Raw genomic sequence first — 10,451 nt, forward strand, 5'->3', positions numbered from 1 at the left:
CGTTGATGTTTTGTTTTCATCCAATTTACTTGATTGTCTGTCTTTTCAGCTTCTATGGTTAAATATGGACGATCGGAAATGGCAAGATCTTTCATTTATTTTTCATTTATTTCTCAAGCCAAGGAGGTAGTCATACCATATGATGAATATGAGCCTGATATTGAGCCAGCATATTCTATTCTCGAACATGCTCACGATTTAGAGAAGATGACCACATACTATCCTCACTGTTTCGAATCTTTCGATGTACATGATGACCTGATGGAGTTGAGAACAGAAGTGATGTCGAAAGGAATTCACTTCAACATAATTACGACCTCGAGGGGTAGCTCCCTACTTAGTTCGATTCAATCTTTGGATGATTTTGTTTAATTTTCTTTGTTTACTGCTAAGACGTTTTCTAATGCCACGTTCGCATCAGGTCAGGAGATTTGAAATGTGAATGCTTTGCATTCCAAATGTTTTCAGAGTTATTTTCGTTGCACATTGCTAATGGTTCTTCTCTATATACAAGAATAGAATGCATAGTAGTTGTCGTTGCGATAAATGTTATGTTTTTGTCATTGTAAAGGATGAATTATTTGTTTGCTTTTCACAGCATGGCGTCCTTGAGATTTTGATGTTTTCTTGTATGTTGGCATCATTTCTTCACATACAGCAGATATGAAAAAACAAAATACGTACGCATTTTCTAATACTACGACGAACGTATGTTTTGAACTTTAATTTTTTTGTTCTAAAACAAGGGCTAACTACAGTTTATGAAGATTGTACTTTGTCAGTCCGTTGAATGTTTGATTTTCGCAGCTTGGAACATCGAACCAGAAACCAAAGCCATAGGCGCAGGGGTTAACAAGTTGTGATTGAGATAGAGAATCAACCATGAGACATTTTAAAAAGAAAATGTTGCAAAGAACAAATTTATTAGATTGATCGAAAGGCTGCCTTTGTCCCTCCCCGCCATCTCTTACGGAAACTTTATATAGAGACATATTGGGACCTTATATGAAAGGTAACATTAGACATTTACAACTCGAACTCACATCTTCCTACACGCCATTTCTTGTTTACAGACTCGAATTAAACACCAACACGGTGGGCAGGGAAAAAATGCAGAGGGAAAAAAAATAGGTCCTTACACAGGAACTGGTATGGCTTCGTCAAGAGCAAGTACACCAGGAAGTTCTTTGCCTTCCAACAGCTCCAAACTAGCACCACCACCAGTTGATATGTGGCTCATCACACTAGCGACTCCTACTTTCTCCACGGCTGCAACAGAATCTCCACCTCCGATGATTGTTGTTACTCCCTTCCCACTAAGTTCTGCAAGCTTCTTTGCAACAGACTGCAAAGAAAGAGGTATAACTTGCATCACCACTCACATCACATTCATATTCCCAAAGAGTAATTCTAACGTGAAGAGAAGCTAAAAATTTCCTCCAACAAAAATCTACTACACGGTCAAATATATTAAACTAAACTTAAACGGTGCAAACTGGTATACTATACATCAACTTAAATGGAACTCATTGTGGATACAAAAGCTAAATAGTAGATTAATCAGGCAACTAGTGGAGCATCAACTTTGTTAAGTAAATGCGAGAACTATTTATCTTGTATTTGGAGGTCTAGATATAGAGTTTACTACGTTACAAGGTAACTTTTCTCCACACAGTATGCATTTGTAATAAGATACATAGGAACTGCACAAATCAACACTGAACAGGTAAAAACCAGAAAAGGAAAAAAATTCCTGCATACCTCTGTTCCTACTGCGAACTTGTCAAACTCAAACACTCCCATTGGTCCATTCCAGATGATGGTTTTAGTGGTATCCAGTGCATCATTGAACGTCTTAATAGAGTCTGGACCAATATCCAATCCCATCCACCCATCAGGGATGCTTGAAGCTGGAACAATCTGCAAGTACAAAACCAACTCGTCATTTCTTCTGCATGGAATGCTGATCAAAGTTAATAAAACATTAGCACAGTAATACTATTGCTGAGATCATTTGGTGTTAGGTTGTGAACCAAAGAATAAAATTGTAAAAGGTCAGGTAAGACAATGAACCTTGCTGTTTGCATCAGGAGCAAACTTGTCTGCAATTACGACATCAGTGGGCAACAAAAGAGACACTCCTTTTTCCTTGGCCTTTGCTATGAGTGATGTAGCAAGTTCTAGTTTATCTTCTTCTACCAGAGATGAACCGACTGAGAGACCTTGTGCCTTGTAAAATGTGAAAATCATACCTCCACCAAGAAGTAAGATATCAACCTTCTCTAAAAGTGACTCAATCACTCCGATCTTGGATGAGACCTTTGAACCACCAACAATGGCAGCAAATGGCCTTTTGGGGCTTGATACTGCCCCAACGAGATAGTCGAGTTCCTAAGAAGAAGGAATAAAACATTAACATTTAAACGAGGAGTTCATACAGAAAAGAAGGGAGGTAGGCTTGGACAGTGGAACGATCACATTTATAGTTCCAAAGTTTTTGTAAGGAAGTAACTACAAAAGGAAATTTATGTTTTTCATTAGAAATATATCTTGGTAACTACCAACATGCAAAAGATCTGCCGGGGTGAAAACCCAGCCCAATTAAGCAACTTGAGTTGATACTTAAATCCCAATACAACTTTAGCTTGACTGGTTTTAACTAAAGCTTCAAATTATGAAATCAGTATTACTTGAAGCCTTGAAGGTGAAAAAAAAAACACTAGAATAACTAATGGCCAATAATACAGCAGATACGAGAATGGGACCCCTCACCTTCTGCAAAAGGAAACCGGCTACGGATGGCCTCAAGAATTTTGTGACTCCCTCAGTTGAGGCATGAGCTCTATGTGCAGTCCCAAATGCATCGTTAACATAAAGATCTGCTAAGGCGGCAAGCTTCTTTGCATGCTCAGGATCATTCTTCTCTTCTTCCTTGTAAAACCTCACATTTTCAAGAAGAAGAACACCACCTTCAGGAAGTGAAGCCACCAGCTTCTCTACTTCTGGACCAATAGAATCCTCAGCTTTGACAACCTGTTTCAGTTATGCAAACAAAAGTAGAAGTAGCAAAAAATCAGTTTCACTAAACACCCGTATTTATTGCCATTTTGATTTGTCTTCTTATTACAATTTTACTTCTTAATAAAAATGTATGCCTGAATGCCAAGAAGCTCCGAAAGCCGAGGTACAAGAGGTGCCAAGCTAAATTTTGGGGTCACACCTTTTGGTCGTCCCTGAAATAAAATGCACATTGATTCAGCTTGCATCAAATACCACTGTATTTGGCAACAAAGAGATGCCAAAAGTACAACAAAACTACAATCATACAGCACCATAAAAGTTGAAAACATAGCCCCAACCATCAACACTGAAAACATACAAGAAAATTCTTAATCGGCGATGAAAGAAAGCCGGTGCTTCAAGAAAAACCACAGATTTATTGCATGACATCATTCAATAACTGATGAGATCTGCCCAAATATCAAATCGGAAGATGAAGACATAAACCACATCTGTTATTGGTAGTGATAGTGCGATTGCAACTAATAGTCTAATCTCAAACAGAAGTATCAACTTCATCCGTCCGAAACAAAAAATTCCAACCAATGACGCAAAATAATTTTGGTAATCCACATTGTAACAAGTTCAGAGAAAAAAGATACCAAATTAGTACATTGATAAGACTGTGATAAGACTGTAAAAACTAAATAAACCAATTGGACCGAAATCAAGCCAAAAGAAACCCAGAAACAGACACAAACCATTTCAATTCTCAAAAGCCCACAAACACAACTCAAAGCTCATGCATTTTTTACACAAACAAGCACATGTCCAAAGATTTCGACTTCAGCCCAATTCCAAATCAATCAAAAGGGAAAAAGAGAGTAACTAACAGAACCCATTTCGGCAAAGTTGATAAAGAAACCATAAAAAACAGAGAAAACAAGCAAATCCCAGTAACAAAAAGCGCATAATTGAAATAACCCACATACCAAATGACTGGAAAGGATGACTTTAGCCCCATTCTCAATCAAATGCTTAATGGTGGGGATAGCAGCGCGGATTCTAGTATCATCAGTGATGTTCTGGCTGTCATCCAAAGGTACATTCAAGTCAGCCCTGACAAACACCTTCTTCCCCTTCAGCTCCGCCGCCGAAAGGTCCCCGACGCTCTGCTTCGCCATCGCAACAACGCCTCTGACCCCTTTGCCGGACCCAAAGGATCGGACTTTGGAAGCTACTTGAAGAGCGAGGAGGGGGTCGGCAGCGGAGAAGCCAAGGCGGCGGAGGGCAGTGGGTTTGAGGGAGGAGGGGAGGGAGACATGGGAGAGGGAAGCGCGGGTGCGGGAGGTGGAAGCAGTGGCGGAGTGGAGGAGGGAGAAGGTGGTTGGTGCGGTGGTTGAGGCCATTGCTGTTGGGGTGTGGGATAGTAAACGGAGGTTGACCGAGTGAGATGAGAGGTTAATGGGGTTGTTTTTTCGATTTTTGTGGATTGGGAGAGATGTGGACGGGAAGAACAATGGGACTGATTGGGTGGTATGTGTGGGGGTTGTGGATTTCTCCTTATCTTTGAGGAGAGGTTCAAAGTGTTCGATGCTTCTGAGAGATTGAAAAAAGTGGCAACTGTGATATGATGGGGGGTATGATGGGGGGTAAATGAATCAGCCTATGATCACATAACTATTCATTTCTCCAAAAACAGTGTCACGGAATGGATGGGCCCTTTGGACTCAATTCCAAGTCCCTCCCATTCTCCCCTCTTCCTTGTTCTCCTCCAATCCTTCTATATTATAAGACTAGGTTCTGGTGTTACAAGTTAATTATGAATTGTTACATATAAAAATTTAACTGCATAATAGTGTGTGGATATTAAATTATTCTTACGATTATATTTCTGATCATATCACCTAGAATACATTAGTGATTGCCATCTATTGATGTTGAGTAAACTAAACATATTTGAAATGTTTACGTCCGCCATGCCATGATTGTGAACCGTTCACTAAGTTGAGAGTGATTATCCTCATTAGTGGTCTAAATAACTCACGAGTTCAAAGGTAAGAGAAACTACAAGATTTCTAGACATCTTAACTGTTGAGAGGTGGTGTCATAACTTAATATGCTTAGCATAATTTGAATAAATCTTATATTTTGTGGATCAGCATCTCACATTATGCATCAAATACGCCGTATAAAATTTCTCCACCTACATGTACTTTATACACCCTATAAAGAAAAGGGTTGTTCCAATCCATTGCCATGACCTATATCCCTAAGAATCGATACCCAATCTCAATTTTTATTCCACACTTTTATTTCAAGTAGTATTTATAAATAACTAATGAGAATTGCTATTACAAAATGAGATTTTTAGAGTGTCAATCTAATTAAACTTTCTATAATTTAAAAGAAAAATATACTTATAATGAGTGTAGAATGAGATTTTTAGAGTGCTAATAACAATTCTCTAATTAATTCATGTAACTTATTTGATTTGATTTCATCTCATTCTCATTCTTATTACTTATACTTCATATTTAGAGTTGGACTTGCAAAATTTGAGATTCGATGTCTAAAAAAACCGATACAGTGTCATAACTAATTGACCTAAATCATTGCACGTTAAATTTGCTATCCCATTTTAAGTAAGGAACTAAAAGTTTGACTAGAAATGCTTTAGGCTGTGCAAATGCTCATTACCCGACCCAAACCATGCATAACGTGTCACTAACTCAAACAAGCATATGACTGACATTCACAATTTCAGTCGAACCAACTGCCACCCAACTTCCAAAGCAATGAAACAACCTAACTTTCTTTATCCTAACTAATAAACAAACTGACTTCCAACGGTCTTATCTCTCATGGCGTTTGCTCCGCCAAACCTCAGTTCAATCCCTCACTCTCTCTCCTCCAAACCATTTTCCCCCCAATTTTCCTCTCTTTCCCTCCAAACACCGCCGCGCGCACGGCCACCCGCCACCTCTCTTCGCGCCTCGAGGCGCCAAACCGTCCCCAGATCAGCTCTTCGAGAGTGGAAAGAGTACGAGGATGCGGTGAAGCGCAAGGACCTTGCCCGGGCTCTCAATTTCTTGCAATCAATCGAAACCCAGAAAAACCCAATTGAGCTTGCTAATGGGTCCTTGCCGGTTGAGTCGACCCGGCCTCGACTCGGCGATCTGGGGTTGGTTGGGTTGGAGAGGGATTGGGACGTCCTGGACACGTGCCTCAATGCTGACAATATGAAGCTTGTGGGCAAAGCTTATGGCTTTCTCAAGGACAGAGGATTCTTGCCCAATTTTGGGAAATTCAGGAATGTTGGTAATGTAAATTTTGCTTCTTCCGAGAAAAAATTTATTGGGTATTTGTGGAATTTGCTTACCATTTGATCCTAATTGTTAAAAAAAACCCAATTTGCTTACTGTTAGTGAAAAGTTGTGCACCCATCTGCCTCTAGGCTATTGTGACGGCATCCGAAACCAATAATACTATCATGTGAGAAATTTAATCATGGCATTGCGTTATTGGTTTGGATATCGCCATAGTGGTGTTACTGGCGTACCGAGTCTAGTTAAGGGAAGCATTTGAACTTTTAGATCATTGCTGTATCTCATGTTGTTTTCTCTATGTTTTTCTTCTTTTCCTCCCTGTAGTTTTGGAGGGAACACGCAATGTTACACCAACAGTGTTGAAGACTTCAACCGGTTTAGAAGGTGCTTATTCTGATTCCTTTCACAATGGACTTTGATGTAGATTAGTAATTGTTAGAGATTCACACCTTTCCCCTATCTTATCGGCGATCTTATACTGAAATGTTCTGCATTGGACTCTTTTATGTTGCAAAATGTATGTTCTTATTATGATATATGGTCTTTAAGAGCCTAGTTCTGATTTAAGCCGTTTCTACGTTACTTTATCCAGCATCAAAATTTGCTCCGAAAAAGTGGGGTCTTTCCGAAAGTTCTGGCCCCATTTTGGTTGCCTTTCTTGGGGGACTATCCTTTCTTCTTTCTCAAGGCATCGATCTCAGGCCTAACCTTACAGCAGTATTAGGGCTAGCATTTGCGGATTCTATCTTCCTTGGTGGTACCTGTTTAGCTCAACTCTCAAGTTATTGGCCTCCAAATAGACGCCGTATCCTCATTCATGAAGCAGGGCATCTGTTAATAGGTAAACACACTTTTTCCTGGTCCATATTTTAGTATTGGATGTTACAAAATTGAATGATGCTGTGGATTTGACCAAGGGCGTGTACCATTTCTTAAATCTTCAACCACCTTTACTAAAGTGACATCCTTGCAAGAGTGTAAACCCTGTGCAGTTAACTGGTTCCCGTATTAAATTGCAGCTTATCTGATGGGTTGCCCAATTCGTGGGGTGATATTGGACCCAATTGTTGCAATGCAAATGGGCATTCAAGGGCAGGTAATTTCTTTCCTCTGTTGGCTTTATACGAGATCTGGTTTGGTTTTGTTTGCTGTGCTTTCAACAGTGAAATCTTGCCATCATTACGTGTTTCTAAACCTATATGAAGTTACTACTAAACGGATTTAGGATATGAATGTGATTCCTGCATATTTTTTACTATACTGGATTGACGGTAGGTCATATGTGACATCTTTTCAGAGCAATCATATATCTATTGCAAATTTTTTATCTTGTCATTGAATACTTAAGCGTAACATTTTATTAATGTGCCTTGCATCTGAGTAGAATTACTGAATGAGCATAGGTGCCACCCAGGTTTATGTATGTGTATAATCTTATGAAACTCAGAGGACAGTAGATTTCATTGTGCTAGTTTGGTTTTCTTACAAAGTCAGTCTCTTATACATTTTTTTGGGCTGCAATGTATAGAGTTTTGACCTTGTTTAAGGACATAATGATCACTACATTTTTCATTATTAATATGTAGTGATGATAGCATATGACTTGTCGTCCTTCATTACAATGTAGTGCTGTTAGGATGAAAAGTTAAGATCATACCGACTACTATTTTACAGGCTGGAACTCAATTTTGGGATGAGAAAATGGCCAATGACCTTGCTGAAGGACGACTTGATGGCACTGCTTTTGACAGGTGGGTATGAAATGAAATTGCAAGTAGGTGTCTTGAATAAGCTCATTTGGTTTCCAAAACTTGAACGAAAACAAAAAAAATTCTTTAGGGTGACGTTGCTACTTTCCTTGAATAAATATGTTGGAAGTGAACTGTAGATTATTTTTCCTTAAGCTTATGTAAAATGTCCAAGATTTCCTTAGTTTGCCTCTGCATTTTAGATCTTTTGATTATGTATTGTGGACTTAAGAGTAATAACACAGGCCAAGCGTTTGCTAATTTCTTCACATTATGTGTTCAGGTACTGCATGGTGCTTTTCGCAGGCATTGCTGCTGAAGCTCTTATTTATGGTGAGGCAGAGGGTGGAGAAAATGATGAAAATCTATTTAGGGGCATCTGTGTTCTTCTAGAACCCCCACTGTCTGTTCCCGAGGTACTCTCTATAACTGAAAATTTGTAGTTCTGTGATTTCCGTTAACTTAAAGTACTAAGATTTTCACACCTTTTTTTCGTTGTTATCTTGAGAAGATGTCAAATCAAGCAAGGTGGTCCCTTTTACAAGCTTACAATATGCTCAAATGGCATAAAAATGCACACCGAGCTGCAGTTAAAGCTTTAGAAAGCCGAAGTGGTCTTAGTGTTGTAATTAGGAGTATTGAGGAAGCAATGACAACAAATACGTGAGCGGAAGTAACTTCACGAAAAATGGCTTCTTCCCACATTGGTGACGAGGTAAATTCTGGCCACGTCCTATTTGGTTTGTTTCAATTGTGTGCTATTCATTCCTAGATTAAACTTATTTTCTGTGTTTTCTATTTGACAGGGCGGAGCACAAGAGATTGAAAGTATGATTGGTGTAAGAAAGGCCTCCGAAATGCAGTCATTTTAGGTGACACTATGCTATTCCTCACAAACAATTCGGATCTATGGTGGACACAAAGAATTGTCTTCCAACAAGTAGGTGGATATTCCGAGAAGGAAGATGCCGAGATAAATGAAAATTTCATAGAGAGAAATGATCGAATTGACTTGCTGACTTGTTGCTGTGTTACTCCATACCGAAGTTTAAACAATAAGAAAATAGTTTACATGTTGAAGAACAGAGGCGAGAACGAAATCAGATCTCGAATTCAATAAGGTGAATCAAGAACCAGAAGTTCAAGTGGTAGCTTGGCAAATTTGTAGGTACTACACTTTCCAACACGAAATGTCCGGTTGCATTTTCTCCCACTTCCTTTCTTATTGAGATAACCTGGATAATCCGCTCGCGTGAAAGGTGCTTCCTCAACCAGATATAACCCTACCTCTTCTGCCAACTTCACTATGTTCCATCTGCTGAAAGGATTACCGGTCTTGTGTGTCACATGAACTTCTCCTCTTCCCGTCAGCATTTCAGACGCAGCTGTGAAGAACCGCTTGACCAGATCTTGGTGCAACCTGGAAAATGCATCGTTCTAACGCATCACTTTACATTTGATTCATGTAGAATTGCTCTGTATTAAAACTTACTCAATTTGAAACCTCTGGTGTTCCCATCCGAAGAAGCCCGCGTGAGGGAAATTAAAGACGATTCGATCAAATAGTTTATCAGCTAGCAGAGGGTGTTGGATCATGGTATCCACATCCACTTTATGCAATACTACACATCCCTTTCCCCTTAAATTCTTCAATGTCCTCACTGCATCTGGGTACTTCTCCATAAATGACTCTACAAGTAGCATGGAAGGGATTTTAGTCAAGAAATTGGTATAAACATACAAATATCAATATATAAGTTACAAGGACATTGTTTCTGTTTTGGTGCCTACCCAAGAATGCATGTTTACGATTGAAACCGTCTGTATTTTATATAAAATGTTTGATCATCTAAAATGTGGAAAACACCATGATTCGTTAAGATAAAGTTGAAATGAAAATGAAGACAATCGAACAACTAAAAAATCGTCAATTTGATCGATATTTGTCAGTGGCAGGAATAATCCTTTAAAGAGAATCTAAAAACTAAATGGTTCTGATCGTTGAATCACTCCGAAAACAAAATGTTCTTAATTTAAGAAGGTTGATGATATCAATAATATGAATTCTCGGTGCAGTGTAGCAAAAACGAAACAGATTATCACCCGTAATACCTTTGGAGTCGAGAGAAGTGGCGACAACGTTGTTTGCAGAGCCAAATGCAGCGGCTAAGGAAGCAGCAAAAGAAAAGTTGCCCTCACCTACTAACAGTATCTTCTGAGAGCTGCTGTAGTGCATAATCCATTTCTCCTCTTCCATTTGATGGAAGCCCTGCGCTGCACCCCCTTGTTTGTTGAATCTATTTATCGACGAAACTAGTTATTGCTTTTAAGGGGTCTTGCCGTTATTGCCATTTAATTTTTATAAGGGAAAGGA

The 10,451-nt window shown here is 39.1% G+C and overlaps 3 protein-coding genes across 3 annotated transcripts; 1 reads left to right on the forward strand and 2 right to left on the reverse strand.

Moving 5' to 3' along the window:
• Nucleotides 1–904: 904 nt before the first annotated feature.
• On the reverse strand, nucleotides 905–4,758 carry LOC137724457 (phosphoglycerate kinase, chloroplastic). The gene is made up of 6 exons (XM_068463199.2): nucleotides 3,993–4,758; nucleotides 3,156–3,233; nucleotides 2,773–3,033; nucleotides 2,074–2,391; nucleotides 1,762–1,920; nucleotides 905–1,345 (listed from the first exon to the last, which is right to left on the reverse strand). The coding sequence occupies exons 1-6, from the start codon at nucleotides 4,407–4,409 to the stop codon at nucleotides 1,136–1,138; spliced, it is 1,443 nt and encodes a 480-aa protein (XP_068319300.2). The 5' UTR covers nucleotides 4,410–4,758; the 3' UTR covers nucleotides 905–1,135.
• Nucleotides 4,759–5,655: 897 nt separating this feature from the next.
• Nucleotides 5,656–9,722, forward strand: LOC137726535 (ATP-dependent zinc metalloprotease). The gene is made up of 8 exons (XM_068465467.2): nucleotides 5,656–6,321; nucleotides 6,654–6,713; nucleotides 6,922–7,170; nucleotides 7,349–7,425; nucleotides 8,004–8,080; nucleotides 8,361–8,493; nucleotides 8,589–8,792; nucleotides 8,884–9,722. The coding sequence occupies exons 1-7, from the start codon at nucleotides 5,865–5,867 to the stop codon at nucleotides 8,742–8,744; spliced, it is 1,209 nt and encodes a 402-aa protein (XP_068321568.2). The 5' UTR covers nucleotides 5,656–5,864; the 3' UTR covers nucleotides 8,745–8,792; nucleotides 8,884–9,722.
• LOC137724685 (uncharacterized protein At4g26485-like) lies at nucleotides 9,044–10,451 on the reverse strand. Its single transcript, XM_068463416.2, has 3 exons — nucleotides 10,190–10,451; nucleotides 9,570–9,768; nucleotides 9,044–9,497 (listed from the first exon to the last, which is right to left on the reverse strand). Exons 1-3 carry the CDS (start codon nucleotides 10,332–10,334, stop codon nucleotides 9,191–9,193), a joined length of 651 nt encoding a protein of 216 aa, XP_068319517.2. The 5' UTR covers nucleotides 10,335–10,451; the 3' UTR covers nucleotides 9,044–9,190.

Source organism: Pyrus communis, chromosome 5, assembly GCF_041283825.1.
Source record: "Pyrus communis isolate YQ-2024b chromosome 5, ASM4128382v1, whole genome shotgun sequence".
Taxonomy (NCBI): Eukaryota; Viridiplantae; Streptophyta; class Magnoliopsida; order Rosales; family Rosaceae; genus Pyrus; species Pyrus communis.

Excerpts from the sequence above, each read along its gene's own strand:
- LOC137724685 (XM_068463416.2), bottom strand. The coding sequence starts at position 10,334 with ATGGAAGAGGAGAAATGGATTATGCACTACAGCAGCTCTCAGAAGATA. Across the intron at positions 9,769-10,189 it reads CACTTCTCTCGACTCCAAAG|AGTCATTTATGGAGAAGTAC; the intron begins GTATTACGGGTG and ends TGCTACTTGTAG. Across the intron at positions 9,498-9,569 it reads CACCAGAGGTTTCAAATTGA|GTTGCACCAAGATCTGGTCA; the intron begins GTAAGTTTTAAT and ends TGCATTTTCCAG.
- LOC137724457 (XM_068463199.2), bottom strand. The coding sequence starts at position 4,409 with ATGGCCTCAACCACCGCACCAACCACCTTCTCCCTCCTCCACTCCGCC. Across the intron at positions 2,392-2,772 it reads CCGGTTTCCTTTTGCAGAAG|GAACTCGACTATCTCGTTGG; the intron begins GTGAGGGGTCCC and ends CCTTCTTCTTAG. Across the intron at positions 1,346-1,761 it reads AGTTCGCAGTAGGAACAGAG|TCTGTTGCAAAGAAGCTTGC; the intron begins GTATGCAGGAAT and ends CTTTCTTTGCAG.
- LOC137726535 (XM_068465467.2), top strand. The coding sequence starts at position 5,865 with ATGGCGTTTGCTCCGCCAAACCTCAGTTCAATCCCTCACTCTCTCTCC. Across the intron at positions 7,426-8,003 it reads AAATGGGCATTCAAGGGCAG|GCTGGAACTCAATTTTGGGA; the intron begins GTAATTTCTTTC and ends ACTATTTTACAG. Across the intron at positions 8,494-8,588 it reads CCCCACTGTCTGTTCCCGAG|ATGTCAAATCAAGCAAGGTG; the intron begins GTACTCTCTATA and ends TATCTTGAGAAG.